Genomic DNA, 19,315 nt, shown 5'->3' with positions numbered 1-19,315 from the left:
CCAAGTTGGATGACTTTCATTATTCTTTAAATCAATATTGTGAAAGCAAAGCCCATGAAATGCTTGCATCGATGCTGTCTTATCTAGGACCATGGCACATTTTCTGCTTTGTTTTTCTTTTCTAATGACATGTATTGACAGAACGCACTCCAATGCTCACAGACTTCCTGCAAAATAAACGAGTATTTTGAATGAACTCCCCTTGTAACCTCAAAGAGGCCTTTACGGGGAAAACTAAAGTGAAAAACTTTTGTGCAGATTTTATTTCTGTACTGACTTTTTTTTTCTTTTCTTTTTTTAATCGAGAGAAGCCATAAAAAGAATTTGAGACATTATCTCTCCGTCCCATCGGTAGCACTAACGACAAAGGCAGGAATGTTGGGGAAAAGACAGGGAATGGGAAACTAATAGCTCTTGGAGAGAAGTAGGGGGAACACAATTATGTGCAGTTTAGCGGCTAATCTGTGAGCATGGGTGAGGTCCCCCGAGACTCCTCCAGCTCCACTCCAAATTCCACCACCGATAAGCCATGAGAAGGAGGTAGATGTCGAGAGCTCTCATTCTGTCTGTCTATCGGTTTGTCTCTCTCAGCCTCTCGTCTGACTCCTCTTCGATGACCGTGTTCATTCTACTCTACATTTCCTTTCTTTTGTTCTCCGGATTGATCTGTCTGAGTGGAGCCTGGCTTGCATCTTTTGGCGTCCCTGTCTCTCTAGCTCTCCCAGAGAACTTTCTCTTCTGGCCTTTTTGGCAGGGAGATCTGAGGACACATCTCTATCAGATAAAACATTGTGCATGTGTTGGAGAGTGACTGCTGCGCTGTGACACACTTCAGTGCTTTTGCAATTTTCTAGTCTGTATCAACTACTCTGAGCTTCAAATCCAAAATTACCAGATCACTTGGAAACAAAAAAGATACAGAAGACCATGAGCTTGTTTCAAAATTGCCAACATTCTGTGTTTTAATATGGAAAGTACAAGTGACAACCCCTGCTTTTAAAGAAAAACAATTAAGTGAAAAATTAAGGATTTATTTTGAAAAAAAAATAAAATAGACAAAAAACAAAACACAATAAACACTGCACATTGTACAGTGCAGCCTCCCCCCCTGTATGTGTGTGTGTGTGTGTGTGTGTATATATATATATATATATATATATATATATATATATATATATATATATATATACTTATATTTATACAAACATACACATACACAGACGCGCACGCGCACACAGACACATAGGCTATATTTATGTAAACAAAAACTTTTATAGATGCGATTTCTCGATTTGACAGTGTGTAAAAACATTTTTTTATATATAAATGTAATGAGCCACCAAAAATAACTACATGTGTATCAACTTCTATAGAGCTGCAATTTCATTGTAAATGTCGTCGAATAGTCCTACTAGCTCAGGTGCCTCTGGGTTGAAATGAATGAATTTTCTTCATTGCCGAACTTTGTACAACATCAAGACATACACAGGCCACATAAAGCATGCTACTAACTGTTAGAAGAGGTGAGGGAGTGTGGTCTGTGTGAGTTTGTTTAAAAGAGTGCCTAATGACTTGCATTAATCTCACCTTCCAGGTTCGGTGCCATTGAGCCCTCGGGGAAAACTCCGTCCTTCATGTAAACCAGTAACTCCTCCCCTATTTCAATATCTCTAATAGCTGTATAACAGATCTGCAAAGACAGAATAAATATGCATAAGATTTTTAAAACAACAACAACAAAAGGCATTCCATTAGGCTATTATTATTATTATTATTATTATTACTTAATTGTTATTGTTATATGGCTTTATTTTAAACATAGCAAGTGTAAAAGCAATAATATTCTTTATAATGTTAAAGAATATTATTGAATATTACATTATATTAAGAATATTAAAAACATTATTTATAATGTTTTTAAGGATAAAAAACACACACGACAAACAATCACAAAGGGGAAGATAAACAGATAATGCAGTAATTATTAAATGCAAAGCGCATTTGAAATCGCCCATGCTTCATTCGATAATTTACTTAACGAAGGCCAACGAGAAATAAATGAAAACACACACACAAAATAAACGAGCGCATGAATCAATTCCCCTAATAAAATAGGTGAAATTAAAGAATACAATAATAAAATAAGATAAATAAAAAATGGATTTTTTTAAATGCAGTAAAAACAAGGAAGGCTAATCGTAATCCGATGTGTTTGATGTGTTTTCGTTTTTAATTTACAAAAAAAAGAAAAAAAAGAAAGAAACACGCACGCAGAAAAATTGTTTTTAAAACGCACACACACACACAAAAAATGATAGCCTAGTATTGTGTTACTTACCTATATAGATTTCCGTACAGCCTATACTGAAATTATTTATCCAGGGTAAAGGAGTTATATGTGTATTTGTTTTAAATCTAAAATCTAAATCCTAAATACAGTTTTTTTTAATAGGCTATAGTCTATATATTATTATCGCGGTTGTCATTTTTTCTAAGTCAAATGTTTTGCTGCAAAGTTTCCTAAATTAACCACAATTAAAATCATTCAAGAGCGCTGTGATGACAAACCACATCTGTTGTGTGTTTTAACCAAAATACACTCAAAAACCATGCGTTTATTTTGTAAAATAAATAATTTATAGAGTGCAACTCACCTAAATAGACTTAAATAATAATCATAATAAAATAAAAGAACTAGTCCGCTTTATGAAGCGGGAATCACAGACTCTTCACACACTGAAAAGGACAGTACCAGTTGTTCCCTCATGAGGGCGCTCAGGGCTAGGCGACAGCAGCTGGTCGGGGCCCCTCTCCGAAATCAACACATACAGCTAAAAAACTGCACAAACTTCATCTCAGAGCTCCACTGTTGTGACAACTCTAATGTGTGTTACAAAAGTAGGCCAAGGCATCGGTTCGCCGCTCAAGAGGGGTGGCCAATGTATAACACAGCTATTATTATTATTAATATTAATATTACAGTTACAGTTAAACGAAGGGAAGAGCATATCTGACCTTTTTCTTTCCCGAGAGTTGATAAAGTTGGGCTAGTTGTTGAGCGGTGGATCTTAAAGCCTCCAGTTGTAATAGCAGCTCTGGTCCCGTAGAGTTCAGCACGCAACCCATAGTATCATGACACTGCGCGCGACAGCAGCGCGAGACACAGAGTCCGAACACGCGCGTCTTTGATGAGGTGAGTCGCGCTCATTAGTGATTCTCTCTATCGGCCACTCCTCCTCTCTTATCTCCAACCAAAAGGATTGAACCCCTCCCCATGTCCTCTCCTCCTCTGACCACCATATGAATCTATTATTGATGGAAAATGTATCTTTCCCAGTTAATGAAAATGTAAAATAAATACGTCGACTGTTGGGTTGAGCGCGAGCAGTGCCCCGCGCGAGGATTTCCGTGGGACTTTAAATATATACACCTGTTTTTACTCGCTGTCTTCTGCCACAAACATTTAGCAGATATTTTAAACGATTTGTCTTTGCGTTTTTAAAGACTAAATGCATTATTTGCGCCGACAGAGTTACAGAAACACGCATTATGTCGCCTGAGACACTTAACTGTCTATAGGCTATTCAACAACAGAAAATGTAATCTTGAATATCCTATTCAGGAATAGGCTAACCATTACGTGTATATTAGGCTGTGTAGCCTATTATAATTGATAATACATTGCAATATATAGCGTTTTTGCGGGTTGCTGTTCTCCAATTATTCTATTTTTTGTTTTTATAGCCTTCATCATAATAATAGCCTATGCAATAATTTAATCCAAAAACGACAATAAAGAATACATTGTAGCCTATATTATTTCATGTATTATAATATCATTATAGGTCTAATTATAATGAATACAACTTTAGTTTTTTATTATTAAGATCTACAGGATTCCGGTTTGATCAACGAATTAACTAAATATAATCATCGCATATTTTCAGAGGAGAGTTTGTTGCTTATATTGCTTTATAGATGGTTGTTACACACTGACGAAATTAAACGACTAATTATTTCAACTGAAAATTATAATTCGTGCATCGGATATTATCTATTTATATCGTTATAACGGGTTGTTATTGTCAGTTTTTAGGCCATTTAAAATATATATATATTGTTAAAGTCAATGAATCAACAAATAACTAAAAGAATAAATCTTGTACAATCATTGGAATTACATATATAAAATAATTACATCACACATGACATAAAAAGTATCACACTGCAGGTGCCAATCTTTCAATGTTATAAGGCTAAGCAAACAGACTGAAACTTGCATTGGTCTAAAAGATAAAAGTTGGATGTCAAATTGTGCTGTAGTCCTATGGCTAGTTGTCATTTGCTGTGGGTGGAATGCCTTCCTTTCACCCCTAAAGCAATCTATTATGATGGGGCTAAGCTGTCTCTACAGTAAATCTTTTCAGGATCTGACAGCACTGAGAGGGCCATCTTGACCCCCTCACAATGCTTTCAAGTGCTGGGGGCCGATGCATCATCCATCACTTAGGTGACAATAATCCCCTGTCTGTCACACACACACACACACTCATATAAGTGCAAGCGGACACACACTGATGTGAATATATAAGGAAATATAAATGTAAAAATAACTTTTGTTTGGGTGTGCATGTTCGCCCATGCCATTCAAAATGTAGTTCTGATTCTGACATGATTCACTATGACAAGATCAGAACAAAGTTCATCCTATCTTAAGCAACTCTTTGATCAAATGCCAAAACCTTATAAAAACTAAACTGCATGACTAGACGTCAGGGATTTTTTTTACAAGTTCCTCTCTAGCAAACATGTATATAAATTATATTGCATTTATCAGTCAGTAGCTAATAAGTAATTGAATGCAGACGATTTCAGCTTGTTTGAAAATTATGAAAGTGTTACATGCACAGTAAGTTTCTGTTATTGCTTTTATATATATATATATATATATATATATATATATATATATATATATATAAAATTATTTTTACCATGAAAATTTGTCAAAAACAATGTCATAAATAAGATAGATTTTTCAATTTTGACCAAAATAAATAATTTAGCCATCTTATATTAGTGGAATGTTTGTGTGTGTGTGTGACTGTGTGTGTCTCCTGGTAAACCTTACGTTGTGGGGACCAAGTGTCCCCACAAAGATAGTAATACCAGAAATCTTTGACATTGTAGGGTACTTTTTTTGGTGCAAACAGCTTATAAATCATATATGATGTTTTTTTTTTTAAAATGTAATGCAGAAAGCGTTCTGTGAGGATTGTGTTTAGGGGAAGGGTTAGTGTAGGGGAGAGAATATACAGTCTGTACAGTATAAAAATCATTATGTCTATGGAAAGTCCCCATAAAACATGGAAACCCAACGTGTGTGTGTGTGTGTGTGTGTGTGTGCGCGTCCTCAGCCCTTCAGAAACAGAAGGCTATGGCATGGCAGATCTGGCTGTGCACTTCAGTGTTTCTGACAAACAGTTTAAGTGCATCTTGAGAGATGAGGGAGGGGGGGTCAGAGGTCAACAGTCTTGCTGAATGGACCACGCCATTGTGCAAAAGCCAGAATACGTCCACCAGCTTTATGCCTATTGTCTCAGAGCGCATAGTTTGATCCGAAAACCGGATTACACTTTCTCAGCGCAAGTAGATAACATCAGATTATGTGTTCCAAAGCATTCTTAAAAAATATACTTTTACACAAGAACACCTTTATACACAAACCTACACATCTTTATAATTTTTTTTTTTTTTAAATTGGCACTTTTTTGATTGGTTCCCACCTTCAGAGTTAATTTTGCACCCTTTATAATAACACAACAAAATAATCTTTTCTTAAAGCAAAGTGTTGTAACTAACACCCTCGCTCTGCTACAGCACAGAACTGCTGTTTAGAACCATTCACACCTCAAATGACAGCCATAACATTAAAAAAGAGGGAAAAAAAGCACATTAAAAAGTAAGTTCTAAAACTGTGAAGTGCATCACTACACAGTTGAGTCGTGTTTTCAGGGGCCCGAACACAAAAGACAAATGCGTAAACAAGTAAATAAATGATCCAGGTTGATTTTAAAAGGTTACAGGCACATCAGAATTTGCTGGGCGTGTGCATATTTCCATACGGCTCATGCATTGTGCATGTTCAAATAGAACAGCAAAGTACAAAGTTCAATGAATTATGCATTTTTGCATTGTGTCGCCGCTCTGAATAAATAATAGGCTGTTGTCCGTAAGACTGGCAAAAACGCGTACAAAAGAGAAGAAAAGGAAAAAAAACAACCAAAGTAGGAGAAAGTAAATAGAAAGCATGTATGTAGTGAGGCGATTTTAGCTGGAGATATTATTCTCCTGTGGGCCCAGCGGTGGCCGTTCATTGAAGTCAAACGACTTTAATGATTGGGTTTTTTAGTTGAAGTCAATTGGTGGTTGTCAGTCTCAGAGGTTGTCCCTCCTCTCCTCCTGTCCTCCCCTGTTTGTTAGCCTTGTGTTTTATGTGTCAGCATCTAAAACTACGATGGCCACACTAGTTGCCCGTGTTAGTCAAGAGACAAAAGCTTAGAATTTGACTTGTTCCACGAGTCAATCAGCTTGTTTGAAGGGAGACAAACAGCCTAAAAGTGGCAGAATAATAACAGGGAAACAGATCCACTTATGCATATGGCACACTTAAAGGAACAATTCAGCCAAAAATGAAAATTCTGTCATCATTTACGTGATGTTCCAACTCCTATGACTTTCTTTCATGGAATGCAAAAGGAGTGAGGCAGAATGTCCTGGCTCTAAAATCTCACCCATGTTCTCATTGTGAAGCATCAAGAAACATTGTGTTAGGTTTGGCATAAAACATCATTAGATTTCGTGCTTCACTGAATCTCAAGCTGCCATATTTGAACATCCGAGAACACAAATGAGATTTGAGTTACCCCAGCTAACAAAAATATGTTCTAAGAGCGTTTTGCTAATGTTCCCATTAAACTGTATTTCTGAACGTTCAAAATATCCATTTTTTTAATTTATTTTATTGAGCTAACGTTTTAAGCACATTTTTAAACACCTGATAACTTTGAATGAACAAAGGGACAAAGGGTTAACGTTATTGGAAGAATGTTTGTTTATGGGAGAGTAGATTGAAGTTTTAGATCTCCTCCTAACACAAAGCTATCAAATGACTTCAGGAGTTTTGGAGTATAGCACACAAGTGGTTGAGACATTGTTACATGTTCTCACTCCCAACTTGTCACCTATTGACACTTGGTCAGGACCCCTCAGCTTCACTTTTTAACGATGTTAAAAACATTTTTCAACGTGCAAGGTACTCCATTGCTTTCAATGAGAAACCGTTGGCGCCATACACAGACGCATTGGGCATGGGAATGCCATGATGAAATTATGTATTGGGTTATAATTTTGCCATTATGACATGTTGGGGTGTGATTCTCAATTTAATCAGCAAGTATGATTTTATTTACATTTATTTTATTTTATTTAGACCCGTTTGAACACATAACCCAACCCCACTCCTAAACCTACCCATTTGTGTATTATATAACATAAAACACAGTATATAACAGGCAGATACAACTACAGGCACACTTTATTCAAAAAGTACAAATATACAATTACAATTCCGAGGCCAAACGATTGATTTGTGTGAAGAACAGACCCAAAAGAGATCACTGTCTCCATCCGCCGTAGATCCAATGCACACGTTCAAAAAGTGCCGCCCAAAGAAGCGTTACGTCAGCTTTGATTGTGAAATGTAATTGGCTCTTGTATGTCTCGTGACTGATTGTGTCATGCTAAAGAGTTGTGCTGCGTCCGAAATCGAATTTGAACTTACTTTGCGACCATTAAAAATGTTCTATATAGTGTGACTATGTGTAGTATGAATGAATAAAGTGTCCATCGTATGCACTCTTCAGAATCTGGCCAGAAGTAGCAGGTCATCTGGGAACTTTTCGCCTACTGTTTTTCGAATACTATGTATTTAGACATACTACTCTTTTGGCGTGCTGGTTTTCACATACTATATAGTAGGGAAGTATTTGATTTTGGACGCAGCGTGTATCTTTTGAATTAGATATTCACGGAGAAGGATTATTTTTAGCGATTAAAAAGGTCCACTCTGTTCTTCACATAAAAATATTGAACGGCTTCAGAAGACTTGGAATGCAACAGTTATTTGTAATCATTTTATACAGTTTTAGGTCAGTTTTTGCAACAAATAGCTGTGACTGTACTTTTTTTTCGCCTGTGACGTGTTTTATATTGTTAAGAAGTTTTATAGAGTGGGGTTATTTGCTCCAGAATATAAAAGTGTAAATATTTATAAAATCATTTCTACTTTTACAAATGCAAAGAATGAAATGTGTCTTGATTTGACGCACAAGGCAAACAACTGAAAGCAATGGAGTACCCTGTGACATGAAAAACAATGCTAAAAGGGTGCGTTAAAAAGTGATTAGAGGGGTCCCGACCAAGCGTCAATATGTGACGAGCTGATAGTGAGAACGTGCTGTTTATGGTGTTGTTTTTACTAATTTATGAAGCTTCACAGTCTCCATCCACATTATTGTTCGTTGTATGGAAAAGAGCAGCTAGGACATTCTGCCTATTGAAGAAGAAATAAATTCATACAAGAGGGTGAGAAAATATTGACCGCATTATCATTTTTGGTTGAACTGTCCCTTTAAACAAGTAAGTGAGCAATATAAGCTAGATAAGGCAACCACCAAGGACCCCTCACTTAATCAGTTAGATATCATGTAAGCAAAGGAAACAATCCACACTCAACAACAACTACACAAGAGCTTCATGATCAGATTAAGACCTCCGCAGTAGTTGCATCAGCACAATTCCTGATAGGATTTGAGTGAACAAAGCCCTCCCTCCGTACAGTAAACACACAGCAATCTTTCCGGCTAGACAACGAGCCTGTTATGAGATCTCCGGCTTTATGAGAGATCAGATACCTTATCTCAAACAGACAACTGCTCGTCTTTTCAAAGGAAGCAAATAATTGAAGACAGTGGATTACAAGATTCAGGAGTGTCCAAACTCGCTTTGTACGTGATCCTTGTAAATGACTTCTGAGTCACTTCCTCTGAAAAAGAGTGGGAACAGCCTTCATCAAACAATAGGCTGTTTTTATCTATTGTCTAAGTGGTGACATCTTGACAGCAGCGGGTCCTGTCCACATCTTCCTGACAGTAGCGTGCTCGCTGTCTCTTCAAGCTTCTCACAGGATGCTCATCATGAAGGCTCATGATGGGGATTGTCTCTCAAAAAAGGCTCAAACTGATACTAGACTGTAGGTACCCCATCCTATTATATGATACCTGTATTTCAATAACAGCCACCAAAATAAGCATGTGATCAAACAGTGCTCCCGCAATACATATTAACAACCTGCGGACATTTATGACTGCAGTAAACGCTCTGCTGCGATTTTAGAATTGATGCATTCACTGTAGGAGCATCGTTGTGTTGAGATGGTATTATTAGACATTTACATCATAAACTGATTTAGAAATGCATCGTTTCGGCCTTAGATGCTGATTGGTCAATTCAACGCTCTAGACATACTAAAATACTTAACTGTTCAAAACTTTAGGTTTAATAGAATTTTTTGGTTTCACTTTATTTCAATGGTCCCTTTAACACATTCTGTTGACTATAAGTAACATTGCACCTACATGTCTACTAACTCTTATTTGAGTGTTAGTAGAGTATTAGTAGACTGGTAGAGTTAGGTTTAGTAGAATAAGTTGACATAGTTGCAAAGTTACTTATAGTCAGTAGAATGTCTGTTGGGGAGCATCACAATAAAGAGTTAGCAGATATTAAGCAGACAGTCTACTAATACTCTACTGAGAGTTAGTTAACATGTAGTTGCAAAGTTACTTATAGTCAAACAGAATATTCAAAAGGGACCATCAAAATAAAGTGTTACCGATTGTTTTTTTTTTTTTTTTTTTTTTAATTTCTTATGCCCAAAATGCTGCATTTATTTGATTAAAAATACAGTAAAAACAGTAATATTGTGAAGTATTATTACAATTGTAAATAACTTTTTTTCTATATTAAAATGTAATTTATTCCTGTGATGCAAAGCTGAATTTTCATCGTCATTACTGATGTCTTCAGTGTCACATGATCCTTCAGAAATCATTCTAATATGCTGATTTGAATTGGTCCTCAAGAAACCTTTGTTATTATTATCAATGTTGAAAACAGTTGTGCTGCTTATTTTTTTGTAGAACTCGTGATACTTGTTTCTTTGATGAATAGAAAACATTTATTTGAAGCACATTTTTTTTTACATTTTTAAATGTAAATTTAAAAAAAATGTCAGGACTATATCTTCTGGGTGTCTTTAAACAATTTTGTTTAATAAAATATTTTTAATGACAATAGCATTTTTATTTTTTGACAATAGCACAATTTTATGAAAACAAGGCGCTTGTTTGAGCTGTATTTTAAATACATATGGTCACGGCATGACCTCTCAGATCATATTACTTAAAATAATCTAAATTGTCACAAATTATAAAAAAAAATAACATAATTGCCAAAATTATTTCAAAACAGTGTGTATAATAACTAGTGAATTAACAAATAGGCACAATTAATGAAGGAAATGCACTTTTGGCGTTGTGCATTGCTCCCCAGAAACAGTCTATACAACAGCTTGAGGGAGTCCAATCAGACGGTGGAGATGACAGAAAAGAGACGTGACATAAACGAGTGTTTACTCTCAGCTCACCTGGTCTTCGCTGATGTGGCACATGGCCAGGTTGTGCTCTTCATGGGACGGGGCTGTGCGCACATATTTGAGCCAACTCCCACTGGCCTCCAGAGCCCCATCCAGACAGAACTTCACATTGCCCATGTTGTCCATTACCTGGAGAAAGAGAAACACAATGCATTTTAAAGGGTGCTGTCAAAGATAAGTGACGTAATATGTAACAGACGTCATATAAAGGAGCAGCCAGTAAAACATGAGGTTACAATTTCGATTATCCACTTTAGACACTGTACTAACTATAACTAACTTTGCAACTACGTGTCAACTAGACTGTGGTAGACTGTTAGGGTTAGGTGTTAGGGTTCGGGTAAGTAGAATAAGTTGATATGCAGTTGCAAAGTTACTTATATTTAGTAGAATGTCTAAATTTCTAAAGTCCACTTTAGACATTTTACTAACTATAAGTAACTGCAACTACGTCAACTACCAGTCAATAGAGTATCAGTAATCTGTCTGCTTAATATGCATAAATAAAACACTTTATTTTGATGCTCCCACTACAGACATTCTACTGACTAATCAACTTTGCAAATACATGACAACTTATTCTACTAACCCTAACTATAAGTTTGAGTGTTTGTTGACATGTACAGTAGTTGCAAATAAATGAGTTAGTTCACATTGTTGCAAAGTAGAATGTCTAAATTACGTGCAACCAAAAGCTATTTCCTTTATCTGTAGTTTACAAGAATCAAATCTATTTTTTCCTCTCTGCTCACAGTGTTATACATCGAAAGGGGGGATTTAAACATTGAAGACATCTTCAATGCTGTGTGAAGCCTCAGAGGCTCATGTTGATTAACTTTGGTTAACCTGACACTAGTAGGGAAGTAGAGTTTGAGGTGTCTGGTTACTTGTCAAGGGAAACGGAGAGAGAGATGGAGGGATTGAGAGAAGCAAAGTGAGACAGGATGTCAGGAAATGACCGGAAGGAGAGTGGACGCTGTTCTCTCGTGAGATTTACGGCGCTCTTTTGTTGATATATTACCCAGCAAAAGTGAGAAATGCCACTGAAAACTGTGGAGTCTCTCTTTGAAAACAGAAACTCTGTGTAAATGTTTGCTTCAGCTCTATGAAGCTGAAACCAAATATCAAGTGTGCCGTGAGCGATTAAGACAGAAACGGAATATCCGCACAAGTGGCGTGAATCCGTGCTAATAAATCTGTCTCTGGGCCCATGTTAGCCCTGAACTCCAGAGTGATTATATTCCAGCACATTAACACTCACAGTGGGCTGTAGTTGGAACATCTATACGGATTTTAATCAAGACAAATGAGTTTCATAGTCAGTTCAAATAATTTTGCAATCAAATATTTACTTCTTTGCAAATATTTATATTTTACTAAATTGCATTGCTTCTTACGGTAAAATATTTTTGAGAAAAGTTCATCCTAAAAGTGCTTATACACATTTTCTATGTTTTCCATGCTTGTTAAAACTTTGATTGTATGTCTGAACATTTGTGTGTGTTTGTACCTCTCAAACAGATACACACACATCGATAACACTTTTCTGGGAGCTCTTATGCATAATGGCCTATAATGCTATTCATAATGCCTTATAATTAAGAAGCCATTTATTATGCTTTAAAAGCCTTTTCATAAATAATGCAATAACATTTCAATACTGTCAACATTAACATTTTAGGTTAAAATGTTTATAAATATATAAGGGAAAGTAAAATATATTTGAATTTTGAGACTGGTCACCATTTGTAATCAACTTTTGCCTTTACTAATTCCTTTAAAAAGTCCTACATCGGGGCAAATTATTTTTAAATGTATTACAATTTTAAATGTAAGTATTTCATGTGGCCTCACAATTAAAATGGGCTCATGAAAGATGTGCATAATCATTTTAAACAAATTAGTAAAAATGGTTTTAAATGAGTATGTAAATGTTCTAAAAAAAATATAGCTCATGTTTATGAATGGTTACACCTTAAACAAGTATAATGCATTGTTGTCGATCATGTGTTAAACAATGTAATCTTCAAATGGATATGAATGGGGAAGCATTACAATGTCTTATAATGGTGATTTCTTCATGTACTTCACAAATGACTGACTTTCTTTTAAATGTCAGAAGTTGTGTTTGGTGTGAGAGAGCAAGACGCACGTGTGAAGTTTGTTGAAGCTGGATAGGGACATGCGGTCAAATCCAGAAAACTGAACAACACTTTAAGAATAATTCACCAATGTACACATTTCAAACATCCACAAATGAGCAAGAATTTAAATCAAGATAAATGAGTTGCAAAATGGTACAGTGTTCCCAGATAAAAATGGAAAAATTTAAATAAATGTTTGAAACACAAAGGTTTCAATACATTTCTTGTTTCTTTGCAACTATCTAAATGTAAAAAAAAAAAAAAAAAATTACAAAAAAGAAAAATTGCTGTTTCTGTATGTTGTTTTGGACAGCTGAAAGGATGTACCCAAGAAGACTCCCGATGATGTTATGCAAATATATGTCACTGAAATCTAACGAAACGTTAAAAGGAACCATACTGTACACTGAACACAGTCTCTCAACAGTGATTTACACACATCGTAATAAGAGAAACATAACCTACAGTATATATTTATTAGTGGCCTTTTGCTAAGGCAAACACTACTATTATGGCATTTGAACAAACCTCTAACCCTAAGTATTCAACTTCAACATGTTCATGTGCTACAAACAAATGATAACTGAAACTGGCTGTGGCTTTCTGAGGAGAGGTGTGCTTTTAGTTTTCAGACTAAATAGTGTATGATCAAATGATTTGCACATGGTGGAAGACAGAACAGTATAAATAGGCAAATCAGACTTGCTTGAAAGGATATCTATACCCTAGAAATCACACCCTAGCAACCGCATAGCAACATTCAGGCAACCGCACAGACCCAGCCTAACTGATGACATAGTCACACCTAGCTGGAAAACTGCTTTATAGATGAAATGAAGTGATCTAATATTTGATGACCTTTATAACGTACAAAATCAACACTGAACTGACTTCAGCTGAACAATAGAGCTGCTTTACAGCCGGAATGAACTCTGTTCGCATAATTAAATCTGCTTTGAAACAATCTGTATTGTTTAAAGCGCTATATAAATAAAGGTGACTTGATTTGACTGTCCACTGTCAATAGTGTAGCGATGTATGAAGCACCGCTCACACAGAAGTTTCTGTTGGTCAACACAGCAAATTCGTGTGACCAACTTGGAAAAAAAGCGCAAATTTCGCCCTCACGTGAAACTCTGCATTGTGCAGATTCCTGTTGAAATGACTGGATTTTGCCTGTGAAATGTAGCAATGGTAAATGTAAGTAACCACACCTTCATGAACTAACACTGTACACTGCAAGCGACTAAACTTATCTCTCCCATTCTAATCAGTTAAGCTCTTTACAATACAAGCATACAGACGTGACATGATACATTCAAATCCAGGGGCGACTTGAAATCAGGTAAGGTTTTTTCCTCTTATCTCACTCTCCCTTCTAAGTTTCAGGCCCATTTTCTCTCTCTTTCTCTGCTTTCCCAAAAGTTTGAAGGGTCAAATACCAGAGGGACGGCTCTCGAGTCTGCTTTGGGGTTAAGGAGCCCCTCTGTGCCGTTTTAAGAGCCCAATTACTCCCATCAGGTGTGAGGAACTGCCTTTGCAGACGAGCTGGTACAAAAACACACACACACACATGTGCCACTGGGAGTGTTTGTGCCACAAGGTGAAGAATAAGTGTGCTAAACAGCTTCAGCCAAGCCGTATTTCTAAAACGTCGACACCTTCGCAGGCTCAACGGGCACGAGCGAGTAATATAACGGGATTTTAGTTAGTCTTGTTGCTGAAGAAGAACAGAAAGAATGAAAGGAAAGAAAGCATGGTAAGACCGGGAGAGTGAGATGACCTCTGACCTCGATATGGAGCTAATCAAAGACAGAAAGAAGGGAGAAAAAAAACAATGAAATAGACAGAAACTTAATGATGAGCACAGACACTTCTGTTGTTGCCTTTTTTTTATGGTTGTTTATAGTTTCCAAGCAACTGATGTGCATAAATATTTTACAGTGGCTTTGAAAGTGGATCATCTAGTTATGTTTATAATCATATTGTGAAAACTATTTCACTGCTGCCAATTTTTTCATTCATTTCTTATGTTTTGGTTTGTGTCCATCATGTTCCAATATGCCTGTATTTACTCACGCTCATGTTCCAAAACAACAGATATTTTTGAAGAATATTGGGAACAAAACGACAAAAAATGTTCCACAGAAGAACAAAAGTCACACCGCTTCGGAGTGACACGAGGGTGAGTAAATCATGACAGTATTTTGGTGTCACCTGTCAAGCTCTCAAATCCAAAAGTGGGAGCGAATTCCTTTTCAGAGCAATTTAAGCGCCAAGCATATTATTCTCCCAGGAATCCATCTCAATCAGGTACAAAATGTGCTAAAATAGCACTGCGTTATCTACTTCACCTCTGTTCTGTTCAAATATGTCTCCTTTCTATGCAAATGCGGCCTATTGCATATCGTGCCTATATTCGATGAGCGCTGTTTGCCTGAAATTCATTTTAAAAGAAATGTTCTGATGATCATGGCAGCAGTAATTCATCAAATGATGGGGAAGAGTGCTATTACCACTGATGATCTGGATGTGAGATCCACTCAAACACACATTTGGCATTTTAAAGAGCTGAATCATGTGTGTATTGCAGTGAAGTGATGCTGCACGATCCCTGTGAAACACACCAGATCACACTGGTTTGCTGTTTGTGTGTTTGCAGCATCGCCTGATTTGCATAATTCCTTTAGCGAATCAAAAACAATGCTATCAGCAGGCTAAATTCATTCTTGGTGAATTCCTCCCTCGTTTTAATGGATGTGTGTGTGAGATTTCCTCCCTCCGTACAGAAGCCCGACAGGATATATGATAAGACGGACCCTGAATTGAACGCTTTTGTTTCTCACAAAGGGAAAAGAGGGAAATTCCCCTACAAACCCTTTTAAACCGGCAGCTGCACACACACATGCTGTCCACCTTTACGGCGTGCAGCTCCTCAACCTGCATGACTGATGTAGTGTGCAAAGTGAACATCTCATAAAACGTCACCTGCAGTCAGGCCTACATGTACCTGTAACATATCAATATTTTACAACACCAGCAAACGCCATTTCTGCAGCCATATATAACGGGGGCCCGCAAACACAAAGTATTCACACATTATTCATAGTAATAAAGGTCTGAAAACACCTTGTGCTTCTTGTTGTGGCGCTAAAGGAAAGCTGAAAAACCGTGGAAGTGGGTCAAAGCATTTCTTTAAGTGCGAGGGTTCTTGTGAAGTGTTTCATTGATTAGGTGTTGTGTGCACTGCAGAGAAGAAAAAACACATTGTGTTGAAAGTTCTTATCTCTCACCTGTGTGTGTATTTATGTGAAGCAGGGTGTGTGTGTGAGTTTGTATGGTGGGGGGGGTTATGTCTCACTGTGGTTTATTTCTATGTAACATAAACCACAGTGAGAAGTTTTACTTTTTTCACATTCAATATTGATATTGAAACGATGGCATTAAGACACCACATTTCAATATTCAAAGGTTTGGTGTCAGATTTATTTTTAATTCATTAATTTTTTAGTATTATATATGTATTTATTTTATTATACTTTATTTTAAATTGTAATAGTATTTCAAAATTTTACTGTTTTAATGTATTTTGTGATCAAATAAATGCAGCTTTAGTGAGGATGAGAGACTTCTTTCAAAATTAAAAGATGTGCACAACGTAAACATTTCATTTACTCAAAATTCACTAAAACATTTTTGAAATATTATTCTCAGATCTAAGATTCCATTAGCCTAACTGTGGATGGGATTGCAAATATGTTGGCGCATTTATATAAAATTGATCTAATCTATGGTTCTATTCTATTCTATTTAAATATGGAATTTTATTAGGCTTTCATTTGAAATTCTTTTTTAATGTATTGATAATTAGACATACGATTTTGTGAGTGCAAAGCCGTCACAAACGTCTCAGGAGGTGTCTGTCCTCATTCAGGCTTGAGCACTTCAGAAACGGGGGACGCTGAGAGAATTCTCTGTGCTTGTCACCCTCATTGTGTAAAACAGGAAGGCTTAGCTGACACCTCTGTAGAGAGCGGCCCAACACAATGGCTAATGCAGTGACACAAGAACAAGCAGACACACTCTCTGTGCTCATATCCTGGGGAAGTGTGTGTGTGTGTGTGTGTGTGTGTGTGTCTATGGTCCTGATAAACCCTACAGTATGGGGACCAAATGTCCCCAACAAAGATAGTAACACCATTCATTTTTGACCTTGTGGTGACATTTATTTGGTCCCCATGAGGAGAACAGCTTATAAATCATACAGAATGATGTTTTTGGAAAATGTAAAAAATTCTGAAAGTTTTCTGTGATGGGTAGGCTTAGGGTTTGAGGAGAGAATATACAGTTTGTACAGTATAAAAATCATTAATCACTGTTGTGGTGGTGTTTGTGTGCCACAGTAATGGACTTACTGGACTTAATGGTTTACTTGATTATCATATAATTTTCCAGGAAAATTACAATTTTCAGGATTAATCAGGATTTTGAGGAATGTTAATTTGTAGTTTCTTTGTTCACTCATCAGTGCATTGCATTATATATTTTGTCCCCCACAATCAAAGTATTTAAATTTCATCCTACCAAGATGTATCATTGGGAGAGATATATAGCAACAACTGATAATTATATAGAATTTATGCAAGTAGTGCTATACTGTTATTAAAGAGAATTTCATCTTACTTTTTGTCAATAGAAATATCAGCAACTGCACTAAATTGCAAAAAAAAAAAGTTGCTCAGTTTGTTTCCCCCCTCCTCTATTATGAGCCTCATCATGCTATACGAGCAATAAAAGGATGATGTACCAAATATGATACTCAACAAAAAAACACATGCAAAATATTTTGTGTAAAGGTTAATTAACTGTTCCATTTAAAATAAAATAAAAAATCGGAGTATTATTTCATATGTCAGGCTTTACATGGTTAAGAAAATCCGAGTGTGGTTCCCAGGCAGTGATTAGGTTACTAATGTGTTGAGCGTTGTTTATTGTGATGCTATGTGGTTGTTAGGGTGTTTTAGATGGTTGCTAGGTGGTTTCTTACTGAGCCAAGACAAAACAGCCCACCAAAAGTCTCTACAATAGAGATTCTCTATGATACGATGCAAGTCTTAGGGTTATTTTTTGCTGTTTTATCTTCCGCCAGGTGAACCTTTGAGATGCTGAAACAGAAGCAGAGAAGGCAGTAGAGATGGCAGCTAGAGGGCAGTCATGTACGGGGCCCGTGGAGACAGAAGAAAGGTCAAACACATCCTCTTCCTTCACACTCACTCTCCGTCCTCTCACACTCCATCAGTTGACCTCCGACTTAAACATGTGTCCCCGTGCTGTAATTAACAGCGGTGGTTAGAGTTCATTAAAGTCAGATCCAGGATCAGTTTCCCATAATCAGATTCTTATCGCACACATTACGTCTGGAATCCAAAACTGGCCACGGATCAGAGGAGAAACACACCTCGTACAACAGACTTTTTCATGCTGAGTGGGGGGAAAAATCAACACGGTGTGTAAGGTAAGGCAGAGTCACATGATGCAATATGAAACCCGGATTGTACATGGTCTTTCTGTGACTATTTTTCATTTATTTTTATTCTTTTTGCTTATGGATTTTTTTATAGGTTGAAAGGCATGGAGCACATTTAGAACATTTTAGAACGCATTTAACTCATGTAATATGATGCGTCACAGAGTGAATATTTTACTATTGCAAATTTTATCCATCAGAATTTCAGTGGAGGTTTAGATGATTCTTTATTCTTAGGATTTCAAAAATTACCATAAGTATAAAACTTGGGAATTGATCATTTGTGTTATATACATGAATGCTTAGATACAATTCAGTTTATTATATGCTATTATAGTATTTATTAATATTTTGAATTCACTTTTATTGGTATATTTTCATTTTTCATTTTAAATGTAGTTTTAGTAATTTTATTATGTGCTTTTGTCATTTTTATTTTTCTTTAATTAGTTTTTATATCAGTTATAGTTTTAGTAATTTTAGTAATGTAGTAATTTTACTTCAACTTAAACTAATTTATTTCAGTTAGTTGCCAAATTGTATATATTTATTGTATATATTGTTAATAGTTTTTTTGTCCAGCTTTTATTTAATTACCGAAAATGATTACAATTGTGATTCCAGAAGGAAGATGGGAAAACGGATGAAAAATCCCATATATGGAAAGACAAGAACAATATAGACCAGAATATCACTAGTAGTGGGTTCTTTTGACTCGAGCTAGCAAGAAACTCCCTAGCAACCACCCAGAACACCCTACCATTTACTCTACCAATGCCCTGGTAACGCCCAAGCATAAAACAATTACATTTACATTTTGACTACAACCCTTTAAACTACATTCGCTGATGAATCACGAGCAACAAGACC

At 36.3% G+C, this 19,315-nt stretch overlaps 1 protein-coding gene across 5 annotated transcripts in view; it reads right to left on the bottom strand.

Moving 5' to 3' along the window:
- prdm16 (PR domain containing 16) overlaps positions 1 to 19,315 on the bottom strand; it is a gene marked incomplete at its 5' end in the record, with an annotated part of 226,185 nt that overhangs the window by 22,237 nt on the left and 184,633 nt on the right. For 3 of the 5 annotated variants that reach the window (XM_084087636.1, XM_084087635.1, XM_084087637.1), the window contains 2 exons: positions 1,588 to 1,690; positions 10,766 to 10,903. In XM_084087636.1, the coding sequence (XP_083943762.1) occupies positions 1,588 to 1,690; positions 10,766 to 10,903 (241 nt within the window). Of the gene's footprint in view, positions 1 to 1,587; positions 1,691 to 3,015; positions 3,127 to 10,765; positions 10,904 to 19,315 lie in introns of those variants that run through there. The other 2 variants (XM_084087638.1, XM_084087639.1) reach the window with 1 other exon arrangement.

Source organism: Abramis brama (assembly GCF_963993115.1).
Source record: "Abramis brama genome assembly, chromosome: 16".
Classification (NCBI taxonomy): Eukaryota; Metazoa; Chordata; class Actinopteri; order Cypriniformes; family Leuciscidae; genus Abramis; species Abramis brama.
This window is presented reverse-complemented; position numbering and strand designations above follow the sequence as displayed.